This window comes from Leptodactylus fuscus, chromosome 5 (assembly GCF_031893055.1).
Source record: "Leptodactylus fuscus isolate aLepFus1 chromosome 5, aLepFus1.hap2, whole genome shotgun sequence".
Lineage (NCBI taxonomy): Eukaryota > Metazoa > Chordata > Amphibia > Anura > Leptodactylidae > Leptodactylus > Leptodactylus fuscus.
This window is the reverse complement of record NC_134269.1, coordinates 165,132,458-165,147,245: the sequence shown is the minus strand read 5'-3', so window position 1 is coordinate 165,147,245 and position 14,788 is coordinate 165,132,458. Positions and strand designations below refer to the sequence as shown.

The 14,788-nt window shown below is 40.3% G+C and overlaps 1 protein-coding gene across 2 annotated transcripts in view; it reads right to left on the bottom strand.

The window, feature by feature from the left end:
• The window catches only part of PDE6A (phosphodiesterase 6A), a 478,514-nt gene that overhangs the window by 442,752 nt on the left and 20,974 nt on the right, over positions 1–14,788 (bottom strand). For both annotated transcript variants that reach the window (XM_075274668.1, XM_075274667.1), the window contains exons 2-10: positions 11,250–11,402; positions 9,416–9,505; positions 8,774–8,914; positions 7,586–7,660; positions 6,698–6,762; positions 3,584–3,650; positions 1,389–1,436; positions 741–890; positions 252–395 (exon numbers count right to left, since the gene is read on the bottom strand). In XM_075274668.1, the coding sequence (XP_075130769.1) occupies positions 252–395; positions 741–890; positions 1,389–1,436; positions 3,584–3,650; positions 6,698–6,762; positions 7,586–7,660; positions 8,774–8,914; positions 9,416–9,505; positions 11,250–11,402 (933 nt within the window). The remainder of the gene's footprint in view (positions 1–251; positions 396–740; positions 891–1,388; positions 1,437–3,583; positions 3,651–6,697; positions 6,763–7,585; positions 7,661–8,773; positions 8,915–9,415; positions 9,506–11,249; positions 11,403–14,788) is intronic.

Here is a 14,788-nt window from a genome sequence, read left to right as displayed (position 1 = left end):
ACATAGCTACCTATAAGTACTGTAACTCAGGAACAGCTGTTGCCCAATGTCTGCTTAATCTAGAGCCAATTCCTTACACATACAAGGATATTTTTTTTATATATATTTTTTGCAAATTTTCTTTGTTTAGTGTTCCTTTCTTTAGATACTGTTTAATGATCCTCAAAGAAGCCTGAATCCTTCCCAAATGATTTATTGTGCATATCGTTTCATATATTTCAGTAGCATTGATGTGAAGGATGTCTTCTTACCAGGATTATCTGTAATTCATCATTAGAGCATTTCACGTGATAATTAACCATATCTTGATAGATATCTTTTCTGTTCTCAAGCTTGTTCATCTTGTCATAAGTGTCAGTATTCAGGACAGACCAACCAAGGAACTGCGTCAAAGACTACAAGAAGAAAGGGATAAGGATAATATGAATATTAACAATACCAAGAGCATAGCTAGTATAGTTAGTGCACAGGTAGTAGTTGTATCTTGGTCATGGTGCCTGAAAAAGTCCAAAGGCCCCTCTGGCACATGACAAGTCCAACCAGTGTTATATATGGCACCTATCAATAAGTCTTTTATTTCTGAGTAGCGCCACCACAGAGGGAATCAAGCATTACACATCATTGAAATGAATGGGTTGTTTCTGTAATACAGGACATAACAGGTCCTTCAGAGCTAGAGACTCTCTTTGTCACTGTTCTCTACACTTAATACATAGACTTGTATTGTATTGTGTACTCACTTCTGTTAATACTTCGTCCATTTCATCAAATGGTTTTCCATCCTTTCTGTTGTAAAATGTGGCAACCCCAACAATTTCTTCCTTTTTGTTGACAATTGGCAAAGAAAGGACATTTTTAATCACCCATCCAGATTCGTCAAGTGGACCTTTCTATGGGTAGATAAGAAGGAAAAAAATTACAATTTCAAAAAGCTTCTGTTGAATGTAATGCTTTGTGCTGCAAACCACAAGACAGTATACATGAATTCACGCCGTAGTTTCACCAGAAGATTCGCTGTTCATTGGATCCTTTCCCTGGAGTAAGAGGTAATGGGTGCAACAGCTTTGTAGTATAAAAGTGATTAAAGAAGACCTTTCATGTCGTCCCCTAAGATGCTATATATTATAGCAAAGCTGATGGTGCACTGAATTAGCACACTTTGCATTTTGCCGGCATCTTCCCCGATTCCAGAGACATCGGTGCTCTTATTTTCAGCTACTGATATCACTGCATCAGAGGGGCTGGCCTCATAGCTCAGCGTCATCGCTGGGAAGTGAAGAACACCCCATAATGGTGCTGTCTACAGACATGAAGGTTCCTCTTTAAGTAAAGGTTCACAATATAATGGAAAAAAAATGAATATCATGAAGAAATATCCATCACTTTACCTGAAACTCGAAGTATTCATCAGAAGCTGTGTTCATAAGATTGCAAATCTGAAAGCAACAAACCAGGATTCATTATTCATTATATTTTATCATTTTTCCAGATTTGCAAACAATAACAATGTAAGTTTTACTGAACAGGTTTTTAATAGCTGTCTATGTGATCTGAACTGAAAAAGGATTTTCACGTAGGACAATCATTTTGTGTCAGACGATAAACTGATGACTGGCTATCCTACTGCTGGGACCTGCAACACTGAGCTATAGTCTGTACAGGAACCTAACAGCAGGTATTTAATGTGGACATTAGCTCTCTCACTGGGAAAATGGATCAAAGCACCCTGTCTAATAAAATCATTAGGCTGTCCATTTCACAAACAGGTGCCATGGAGACACTCCGTATAGGTGCACTATAAGGGTAAGTTCACACAGAGTTTTTTGGTCAGGGTTTTGAGGCCGTATTCACCTCAAATTCACCTGAAATCACTGGGAGCTGCTCAGGAGCTTTTTTCCGGGAGCCAGCGCCGGCACCTGGAAAAAGAAGCGAGGTGCTCATTCTTCAGGCCGTTTTGCGTCGCGATTCAGCCTGAAGACACTCCCTCCTCTGGACTAGGCCCATTCATTGGGCCTAATCTGGAGCGGAGTGCGCGGCTGGATGCTGGTGCAGTGTACTGGCTTTCAGTCCCGACTACCCGGCTTTTGGATCGGAAGCTGAGGCGGCTTCTGCCTCAGGTTCCGATTCCAAAAACCCAGTGTGAACTTACCCTAATAGCTGAGATTTCCCTCTGAGGCTTCCGACATTGAGTTTTCAAAGTGGGTTTTGGTTACCACACCACCAATTAAAGCCCATACCACTGCAGCATTTTTTTATTGCTTCCTTGAATTTTTAAAGCAACAACTTTTTTATTATTTTTGTGTTCACTCAGCAGTATGAGAACTTTATTCCTTCATGACAAATTGTGTTTTTAATGCCATTATTTTACGTCACTAAAATGCCACTATACATTGCAACTGCAGAGCAGGTTGGGTGATCAAGGCACATAGGGAACCAAGACCATCTATTCAACTGCTCAGATGCTGCATCATCTAAGGACTTGAACTACTGGGTGTAACGTCTCTATCTGTGCAGGTCTCTGCCCCACCTTCCTCTCGCACACTTCGGTGCAGGATGCGTGTTCAGTTATGATTCCTTGCTTTAGTTTTTTGTTGCTCTGTCTGAACACTGCTCTATTCTCTCATTTCTGTAATTGATTTTCACCACACCCATCTCCTTCACCTTGGTTTCCCTCTGCTCCTCTAATAGTTAATCTTAGCCTTCCGTTTGTGATTGACAGCTGATCTACCAATCAAGTCTGGGGCGGGTTCTGGACTTCCTATAAAATGGTCATCAACCCACACAGGTTTGCTGGCTATTGTAACTTGTCCTTTTCTCTTGATATTGTATTGTATTTGTGACTTCTGACCTTTGGCTTCCCTAGTTACTACTCTTTTGGATTTCGATTTGGTACTGTTTGTCTCCCTGGTTTGACCTCGGCTTGCTGACTCCTCTCCTGTGTTGTTTTGTCTTGTCCTGTTCTGTGTAACATTTATTCAGAGAAGGGATGGTCATCCAGTTGTCCCTGTCATTAGGAAAGTTGTGGCAAATAGGTAGGGACAGGGGCTGTGTCAAGTTTAGGGCTCACTGTCTCTGTATGTCTCTTCCTCCCTGGTTTCAGCAGCAGCACTAGGGAATTGCACAACTAGCAATTCCCTTACACTGGTTCAAACTTTCTGCCAATGGGTGTCTGCTGTATAATTCATCCGACTGCCACCACATATGGAGAGGGCTCAGCTCCTGAGTCTTCTCTAAACAACTGGACCAACATTATGACATACATGTATGTCAGATGTCAAAAAAGGGGATAAGATGTGTGCCCCTTTTTATTCATTTTTATACAACTAGTTAAAGCCTTTCAAGTGGATCTCTCAGGCCGCCTATCTGAGGGCAACATATAATAGAGGATGTTTTGCTGAGCTCAGGGATGTATATTTCTCTTTGATCTGATTCAGTATTTTCATGTACACGACAGCGTCAACTTAACACTTAGCAGAGTCTGTGGCTTGTAGCATCATTTTTGTATTGCATAGTAAAACTATTTTTATTATTCAGTTCTGCTGATAGTTGTATAACCAATATATGCAATGTGTATTATACTTACAAGACCATTTTCTGCAACATAAGTAGGAAGTTTACTAGCCAAGGCCCAATGATCCGCTGGTGGGTTCCTGTTAAAACATGATATTAAGCCTTAGTGCTGCAGTGTGTCCCTGCTATGAAAAATAATAAAACCTTATATATATATATATATATATATATATATATATATATATATATATATTTTTTTTTTTTTTTATTTTTTTTCAAGAAGAGTGCTGTCAGGTACCTGTGCAGACAACCCTGTAAATAAATCTTGGAGCCGGACCAGGAGAGTTGGACCTAGTTTTCAAGAGAGGGGCTGAACTAGTTCAACTACAAGAGATACAGATCATTATACTCCAGGTTACACTCTGGTAAACCCAATTTTCAGAGGGGAGATAGCAGCAGTGGATCTTCTTTATATGCGTGATAATGCTGTGTCTGTATACTTCATGGTTATGCTTAATTTACTGGGGTATTCCCAAGTGGCCCGGTCACCAACTTGCAGGCTGTAAACTCTGTTTACTTCCTGGTTTTCTCCATAAATTGGTGGGCGGGGTTTCACTTGCTGTTTCACATATAAAGCCAGTGGCGAGTCACTTCTATACCGCTGGCCTTGCATGCCTGCATATGCTCTTATCAGCAAAATTCAATTAGCAGAGCTCATAACTGGAATAACAGGGAGATAAACAGCTTAGAAATACAAGCTCCCAAGCTCTCAGCTCCCCCTCCCCTCCTGGGAACTACATCACTTGTCCTGGGGCAGAGAGATAAGAGCATCCCCAGGTCCATGGTTATGGAAACATAGTGTAAACAATGAAGTGAATAAATTAAGATAACAGGCAAACAAAGCAGTTTTGCTGAAGCAATGCATTTAGGAAAAGTCTTGAATCCACATAAGCTAGCAGTATAGATAGGATCCTTGAGATGGGACAACCTCTTTAACTAATAATCCATTCACTTGGACTGTAATATTAGGGCTAGTTCACACGAGGCTCTGCATGTACACATTCCATCACGGCTGCCGCGACGGGATGATGGTGCAGTGCACTGGTATCCCGTCGCGGCATTCCACGATGGATTAGGCCTAAATGAATGGGCCAGAGCCTTGCGCCGCGGATGCCGTGGATTATTCAGCTGCGGAATCCATGGTAAGATAGGGCAGCTTGCTTCTTTTTTTCTGCTCTAGCTAGCGGAAAAAAGAAGGAGCGGCTCCCATTGTAGTCAATGGGAGCAGCGGATTTTGAGGCGGATTCCACGTCAAAATCTGCTACCAACTTGTCCATGTGAACTAGTCCTTAAAGTCTGTACCAACACCAAACATTGGTATTTCTGCCTCTTGTCTTCACTTTTTAGTGGTAATCCATAAAAATTTCTTCAGATAAATTTTTTTTTTCCAACACACTTGGCCTCCAAACATCAGCTGTTTGGCACAGTAGTGGCACTTGGGTTAGTGCTGCGTCCACTTTACAGGTCAATGATGTCATATTCATTCATCACAGTGCTACAATACCAAGCACAGCTGCTATACAATATACAGTGCTCCATCAAGTTACGACAACCACTGTAAGCTGAATCCTCTGTAACGTGAGACCACAAAGGGAAAATCAGCAGATAACTAATATATATATAGCAAATCCTTACATGTACACAGAACACCAGTGACTGTCTCTCTGCTGTCTCTAATATCATGTCCTCGCTCTAACTGAAACTAAATCTCTCTAAGACTGAACTACTACTGTTTCCACCATCTAACAGATCTGTCCCTGATATATCCATTGCAGTCTCAGGCCTTACTATAACTCCTAGGCAGCATGCCCGCTGCCTCGGGGTCATATTTGACGCAGACCTTTCCTTCACCCCTCATATTGAATCACTCGCACGTTCATGTCACCTCCACCTCAAAAACATCTCCAGAATACGCCCTTTCCTTACCAGAGATACACTAAAGACACTTACTGTCTCTCTGATTCATTCTCGCCTTGACTACTGTAACTCCTTACTAATCGGTCTTCCCCTCACTAAACTCTCCCCTCTACAATCTATTCTGAATGCAGCGGCCAGGCTCATCTATCAGGCTAGACGCTACAGCGATGCCTCTGGTCTGTGCCAGTCACTACACTGGCTGCCTATTCATTATAGAATAAAATATAAAGTTATTACTCTCATCCACAAGGCTCTCCATAAAGCCGCACCTCCCTACATTTCTTCCCTCATCTCTGTCTACCGCCCAACCCGTGTTCTCCGCTCATTCAATGATCTAACACTTACATCCTCTATTATCAGAACCTCCCACGCTCGTATACAAGACTTCTCCCGAGCTGCACCACTTCTCTGGAATGCTCTACCCCGGACAATAAGATTAACTCCCAACTTCTACAGTTTCAAACGCAAACTAAAGACGCATCTTTTCAGACTAGCCTATCACAATTCCTAATGCACAAAATTGTCTGAACACTGTATAAGCAATGCCGCCCCTGCTACCTCTTGTGTCACCCCCTCTACCTCATAGATTGTAAGCTCTTTTGAGCAGGGCCCTCAGTCCCATTGTGTGAAATGACGTTCTTTGTTATGTATGTCTGTATCTGAACCCTATAAATTGTACAGTGCTGCGGAATATGTTGGCGCTATATAAATAAAATGTATTATTATTATTATTATTATTAATAATAAATCCTTACATGTAAAAGTCAGAAAGAGCTGCTGGAAGATGGAAGTCACAGAACCTTTCTCAGCATCCTGAAAAATATATATAGTAGGCCCGAAAAATAACATGGCATCCAAAGGGAGCAGCTCATCCTGGCACAGGTAAAGAGCAGTATAGAACATGTAGTACTGCATACTATAGAGAGGCGCCATTAGCCAGCCAATCTGTATTTGAATCAGACTGATCTGATAATGAATTATGAAGGGGCACAATGGGTCAACTTCAGTCTGCCATGTTCTAAAGATTATTTCTTGTAATTCTTGCCCTTTTAAATGATCCAGCAGGTTTGAGTAGTAATGTTTTACATTCTAATATTAATATTTAATGGGTACAGTGGAGTATAGACCCGTCAAGTGAAATCTATTGCGCCACTGTTAAAACCCTTTCGTCATTCTAAAATTGAATAACACTAATTTAATTAAAACTTACGGAATAACTTTAATCTCCTCCTTTCCATGCAATATATAGTCGATCACTTTATAAAATGATATTTCCTGGAAAAAATGAAAAGTAAATTTATTTAAATGTTGTCGTTGGATGAAAAATACTTTTAATAGTAATCTTCCAAATAACATATTTGGCTGGAATAACTATTGGCCAGAGATAAACAAATGATGGATGTGAAATAAAATATTTAGTCTAAATTGAAATGAAGGATTATGATGATTCAATAACTGATAGGCCAGTTTGTATAGTTTAATACTTCTGCATTCAAGTGCATGTGGAGACAGAGGGCTCAGGATTACTAGGATTGAGCTGTATGGGTTTTATGTACTATATAGGGTATTCTTGTATCACATGAATGTAACTGGTGACTGGAGCGGCCTGCCCAGCATATGTGCAATAGCTTACAGCATATCCATGCAGGAATCATTTATACTCAGGTGTTCTTGTTTTATATGTGCTATATGTGGATTTATGTGTTTTTATGGATTTTCAATAAAGATGTATAATGCATGTTTTATTATTCCTGTGTGGTGTTGTATCATTGGTGTTAGTTCCTACTGAAATGAAGCAAGACCGGTAGTCGTCTGATTCGTTGCAGGTTTAGATCCTGAAGTCCTGGTCATAAACTGTTATTCCAGAGGGAGGTTAAACAACTGCTATAATATGTCTGATGTCATTAGATAGGTGTAAGAGTGACTACAATGGGAAAGTGCTACTACTGCATAGTACTACAACTACATCACTGTACTACTAGTTAGAAATAAACATTCCTTATATATTAAATACACCTAAAGCCAGGACAACAGTGGAAGTTAGGATGGGGAGTACAATAAGGAAGCAAATAGTGTAAATCTGAGCCTGATGCCATACTCTTCCATCTGGAGTCCTTGGTCCTGAATATGGGGGCACTTCACCCATGAGCACTGGCCACTGATCAAAAAATTCCTGTAAAAGAGCACAGTATTAGCAAGACCATTACTGCCACATATTAGGGGCACATACAAAAATGATACCAATGTTCTAATGTCTACATGCTATGAAAACATTCACATACTGGAGCCTCCTATATGCAAAACTGTATTCACACATGAAAGATAAGGAACTGACTGTTTACCATGGTACCTTATTCAATGGCACACAAACAAGTTATTTTTACTGCTGGTGTCTGTATGCGGCCTCTCCACTGTGAAACCATTTTTTTTTTTTGCATGGACACAAGGTCCTGCATGTTCGACTTTGTGTCCATGCAAAAAAAAAGGTTTCACGGCGGAGAGGCTGCATACAGAGACTGGTGGTTTGCTTTAAAAACCCATTGAAATGAACTGACCGCCAGGAAGCCGTTCCTATGCAGTCTTACCTGGCTTTTCCATGGACTCACAAAGGACAGACAGCGGTGCAAGTGTGAACACACCCTATCTTTCAGCTTCATTCATCATCTATAGTTAGTCTTTCACCATATTACCTTACGAAAAACTGCAAACTATTCAGGCCATCAGAGTGATGACATCAGCAGCAATGGCTGTGTGTACTTACTAACATATGTAAAAGTAAGGACACCCCAGGTCAAAAGACTCATTTCTAATATTCAAACAATACCAGACTATTTCTAAAACCAAAAATTCACAAATATGTAATTTATTTTTGTGAAAATGTAGGAGCTTATGTCACACAGGGAGAAAAAGAAACTCCAAGATCCAAGGAGAAGTGCCAAACAACAGCAGTAACCATTGCACCACCATGCAATATCTGAGGAGTTACCTACACTGACAGCTGGATCATTATGGAATTTCGGTTTAGTCTTTGATTTGAACATTCAAAATGCATCCCCCTTTTTTAGCTGTTTTTGAGTAAATTTAATAAGATACACCGGACACCTGCTGCCAATGACTCTGACGCCATCCCTGTGCTTGGCACTAGTACATCCCACAAGCCCTATACATGTATGACATGTTACACCAAGAGATTGGCCATTCCACTATCTATAAACAAGTATATACTAAAAGGTCTACATGGAATTGTATTAATAAACATTCACAATTGCTTATCAGTCAAAAATACCTTTGTCTTTGTCATGTCAAGAAGCCCCACTGAATATCTATCACAGTTAAGGAAGGCGCGGACTGTATAAAGGGCTTTGTGAAACTGTCTCTCAATGTCAGTAAGTTCTTCAAAGACTTTGTTGGCTGACCACAACAGGATCTACAGAAATCAGAGAATAAAAAACCTTACAATTAGTATTATTGTCTCTTTACACAACATTAACATATTTCTCCACAGCCATCAGCCATCCCCAGTAAACCAATTGCATCATTAGCATAAGACTTCAATGTTGCTTTCTTCAAATCTAGCAAAGCTATGTTATTACTATAATGTGTTGTGTAATGTGGTGGTAGCCATTGAGTTTTCTCAGGGGAGGTCATAAAATAATAAAATAAATGATACTCATCTTACCAATTCCTCACTACTGTCATTTTGATGTTTACTGGTCTCCAAGACATCTTCTTACATCCCAGGCAAGATGTATTGTAACCAGAGGAGGACCAGGATGTCTCAGAATGAGAGTATCAAGGGATCGGTAAGCTAAGTATGACTTCTTTTACTATTTTATAACATTCGAAGCTATTTTCCACATAAATTTTACATGGTTGAACAATCCCTTTAATGTATTATGGCTATTGCAGGAACCATATATCCACATACCTGACCTCTTCTAGTTTCACAATTGTGAAGGTAGGATAGATGATACACCTTGAGTATCAAGTTGGCAAAACTGAGGTACTTAAGGAACATCTGAAAAAGAAAAATATACAAGATGGATGTTCATGTCAAACACTACTTTGGCAAAAAAATGACCATTTTGATGGTTAATAAAGGTTAGAGAAGGGCTTTCCCTCTATGTCTATGACATTAATACATGCAGAGGTGTTTGGTTAACTCTTTAAGCCAGTGCTGTATGTAGATTTAAATGCATTTATATCTCAGCATTGGTTGAACCTGCCATACCAGGACATTTGCATTACGGTTTCTATGCAGCCTGTGCTATGCAGGTATGTAAGGGGTTTTCACTTGCAGATATATTTGGTGGCCTCAGGTGTTTTGGAGTCTTTCAGTTTTGATTATTTCCTACACGTCTTGTTGAGTTTCGTCCTCATTGGCATGTCACCTCTACATTGTCGTATTCTGCAATGTTATCCTGTGAGACTAGGTATAGAGGTATGCAATGTCAACCATCTGTTGGATGAAGCAAACCTATCATTTTATGTCTCCAAGTGACAGATCCTCTAGGATGGTGTAAAACTGAGATGGATTACTCTATTTCTCGAGCAACATCATGACATACCAATGTCATGTCTGGCTTGTAGGTCTAATTTTATGATACAGGAAAAATGGCACTTAATACCTTTAGACTGAACTGATTTTTCCAAAACGATCTTCAATTTGGTTTTCTTTTGCTTGAGCTAACCATAAAGTACTGTTTATAGCAGTGAAAGTTTGCATTGGTTACCTACAGTATATTCCTAAGCTTATAACTATAGTCAACACCCTACTCCTGGACAAAGCTGCGTCGAGCAATAACAATGAACATACTGCCAACGTTGCGTAATACAAGTTATACAACTTTTCACTGCTTGAGTCACGATATAATATATATAACAAAGAGAACTGTTGTTATGCCAAGGTTATATTCAGTGGCGTAACTAAAGTCTTGTGGGTCCAATGCAATCTTTTGTCCAGGTCCCCTACCTCATCTCTACAGTGAATTCTTCATACACAGACGCGTCCTATTTAGTTCCCTTCAAGCAGTGTCACTGTCTTTGTGTGTGAATCCACTTTGCCGATCTCTAGTGACACTAATCCTCACCATGTATAGGTATACTCTTGGTTAATATACACTATGTGATCAAAAGTATCCAGACACCTGGCTGAAAATGACTTACAGGTTCGTGGCGCCCTCCATCGGTAATGGAGAGGGCTTGCACCCCTTGTTGTTTTGCATGGCACTATCACAGCACAGGTCTACATTGATGTTTTAAACACCTTCTTGCTTCCCACTGTTGAAGCGCAATTCGGGGATGGCGATTGCATCTTTCAACACGATGGAGCACCTGTTCATACTGCACGGCCTGTGGCGGAGTGGTTACACAACAATAACATCTCTGTAATGGACTGGCCTGCACAGAGTCCTGACTTGAATCCTATAGAACACCTTTGGGATGTTTTGGAACGCCGACTTCGTGCCAGGCCTCACCGACCTACATCGATATCTCTCCTCAGTGCAGCACTCCGTGAAGAATGGGCTGCCATTCCCCAAGAAACCTTCCAGCACCTGATTGAAGGTATGCCTGTGAGAGTGGAAGCTGTCATCAAGGCTAAGGATGGGCCAACACCATATTGAATTCCAGCATTACCGATGGAGGGCGCCACAAACTTGTAAGTCATTTTTAGCCAGGTGTCCGGATACTTTTGATCATATAGTATATCTCTCAACACAAATAATACATTTGGTATCCCATGTATAATTGATAGTTCTTACCTCTTCATCTTTCTTTGTAAAACAACCGCCATCATTTTTGTTAACCGCCATTATTACAGCCACTACATCTTTGCCGTTCATTACAGGGGCTGCCAATATGGATTTTGTTGCATATTCTGTAAGGTTATCTACGAAACTGCAAAAGTGGGTGTCCTAATGAAAAAGAACATAGATTATCACATTTTCTATCATTTAATATTACATTTTAGAACATACAGTTAGGGCCAGAAATATTTGGACAGTGACACAAGTTTTGTTATTTTAGCTGTTTACTAAAACATGTTCAGAAATACAATTATATATATAATATGGGCTGAAAGTGCACACTCCCAGCTGCAATATGAGAGTTTCCACATCCAAATCTGAGAAAGGGTTTAGGAATCATAGCTCTGTAATGCATAGCCTCCTCTTTTTCAAGGGACTAAAAGTAATTGGACAATGGACTCTAAGGGCTGCAATTAACTCTGAAGGCGTCTCCCTCGTAAACCTGTAATCAATGAAGTAGTTAAAAGGTCTGGGGTTGATTCCAGGTGTGTGGTTTTGCATTTAGAAGCTGTTGCTGTGACCAGACAACATGCGGTCAAAGGAACTCTCAATTGAGGTGAAGCAGAACATCCTGAGGCTGAAAAAAAAGAAAAAATCCATCAGAGAGATAGCAGACATGCTTGGAGTAGCAAAATCAACAGTCGGGTACATTCTAAGAAAAAAGGAATTGACTGGTGAGCTTGGGAACTCAAAAAGGCCTGGGCGTCCACGGATGACAACAGTGATGGATGATCGCCGCATACTTTCTTTGGTCAAGAAGAACCCGTTCACAACATCAACTGAAGTCCAGAACACTCTCGGTGAAGTAGGTGTATCTGTCTCTAAGTCAACAGTAAAGAGAAGACTCCATGAAAGTAAATACAAAGGGTTCACATCTAGATGCAAACCATTCATCAATTCCAAAAATAGACAGGCCAGAGATAAATTTGCTGAAAAACACCTCAAGAAGCCAGCTCAGTTCTGGAAAAGTATTCTATGGACAGATGAGACAAAGATCAACCTGTACCAGAATGATGGGAAGAAAAAAGTTTGGAGAAGAAAGGGAACGACACATGATCCAAGGCACACCACATCCTCTGTAAGACATGGTGGAGGCAACGTGATGGCATGGGCATGCATGGCTTTCAATGGCACTGGGTCACTTGTGTTTATTGATGACATAACAGCAGACAAGAGTAGCCGGATGAATTCTGAAGTGTACCGGGATATACTTTCAGCCCAGATTCAGCCAAATGCTGTCAAGTTGATCGGACGGCGCTTCATAGTACAGATGGACAATGACCCCAAGCATACAGCCAAAGCTACCCAGGAGTTCATGAGTGCAAAAAAGTGGAACATTCTGCAATGGCCAAGTCAATCACCAGATCTTAACCCAATTGAGCATGCATTTCACTTGCTCAAATCCAGACTTAAGGTGGAAAGACCCACAAACAAGCAAGACCTGAAGGCTGCGGCTGTAAAGGCCTGGCAAAGCAATAAGAAGGAGGAAACCCAGCGTTTGGTGATGTCCATGGGTTCCAGACTTAAGGCAGTGATTGCCTCCAAAGGATTCGCAACAAAATATTGAAAAAAATATTTTGTTTGAGTTATGTTTATTTGTCCAATTACTTTTGAGCTCCTAAAATGTGGAGTGTTTGTAAAGAAATGTGTACAATTCCTACATTTTCTATCAGATATTTTTGTTCAACCCTTCAAATTAAACGTTACAATCTGCACTTGAATTCTGTTGTAGAGGTTTCATTTCAAAACCAATGTGGTGGCATGCAGAGCCCAACTCGCGAAAATTGTGTCACTGTCCAAATATTTCTGGCCCTAACTGTATGAAAAGCTGACATATTACTGCACAGCCTAAAACATTAAGAATAAGGAATCAGTGGAAGAGAAAGGGAAATGACCCAATATTCACAAGCCATATAACCCGCTGTTAAGAAGTGTTCACTAACTACATGTAGAAATTTGTTCTGTCAATTGAATATATTTTATAGCCCTTTACTTTAGCAGTCCCTAGAGACACTAGACCGCTATAGCAGTGAGCATGGATTATTTGCATATATTCTATGTATTTATCATTTCATGGCTGCTGACAGGAGGCTCACAGATTAATACAGAGTATTAAGACCCCTAATATATGGTGTCCTTGGAAAGTGTCCTGCCTGACTACTTCTTGATCCAACATTTATGATTTTAGACCCTCCCTGATAAAGTCATTGTAATGTAGAAAACAATTTATCTCCTCCATGCACTTTCTTAATACATAAATTAACCCGAGTACTGTCACTGATCGCAATAACATTTGATTCCAGCAGATGGCAGGCTCTGCACATTTTTACCTTTTCAAAGAATGACTTTTTTAAAAATATTATCAAATAAATTGAAGTCAAGTCCAGATATCTAGCTTTCAGAAAGACTTACTGCGCTTAACAGAGATGTAATTTATATGTCTTTAATAATTGCTTTATAAGTAGTTTATTCATCTAATGCAATTTGTGATGTAAATAGCTAACACGTATAAGCAGATAAGTAATAAATAGTCATTTTCAGTCCGTACATTGTTGCCACACAAACAATGTCCAGCATTCTGGAAGGACGGTTTATCGTCACATGAGTATAAACATTACCTTTGCTCACATATAATACTACTACTGCCGTATTTTGGTAATATAAGTATTCCTGATGATTTTTGTTTTTTTTCCTTCTTCCATGGCATAATCCTATTTCTTATCCTTTTTCGCTGCCACATTACCTTTTACTCTTATTGCACTTATGGAATCTTACAAGTCTGAAGCTTCTGATAGTTGTAAAGTTTTGTGCACATATGTACAGTACTATATGCCTATGGTTCTGTTGGGGCACAAGACAATGACTATATAGAAAAATGACCTTTTATAGCAGTGAGGGATCTCTGTGCCCTGAAGTATGATAATATGGCCTCTCAGTAATACATGTGGTTTTGAGCATTTGTGACTTTTTCCTTTGAGGGTACCTAAAGGAAAAGGTTTTGAAAAATCGTCCACATACCCTGGAAGAACTTAAGGACAGACAGTGGCGGTTCAGGCTTTGCGGGGCCCTGGGCAATTGACTGTGGCCGGGCCCTACTTACAAAAACCCGACATGTAGGTTTTTTCTGTCCGCTTGAAAAGTCGGACATCTTTAGGACAGGCACGGAGTGTAAAACAATGCACCCGATTTCCATTTAAAGAGGTTCTATCAGCAAAATTATGCTAATAGAGTCCCACATATGCGTGAAGCCTTTAAAAAGGCTATTCAGGCACCGTAAATGCTATATTAACCCCCAGTCCCGTTTTTAAATAAAAGCATAAAAACATATATGCAAATCTTACTGAACATGCACCGGGGGAGGTGATGCACGATGCCGCGTCATCTTCGGGCACGCCTGCCTCTTCTGTCTTCTTGGAGCGACGCCCTCTGGTCCCGTCTCTTCTGCCGGCTTCCTATTGGTCTTTTTCCGGCTTGAGGTCTTCAAATCTCGCGCC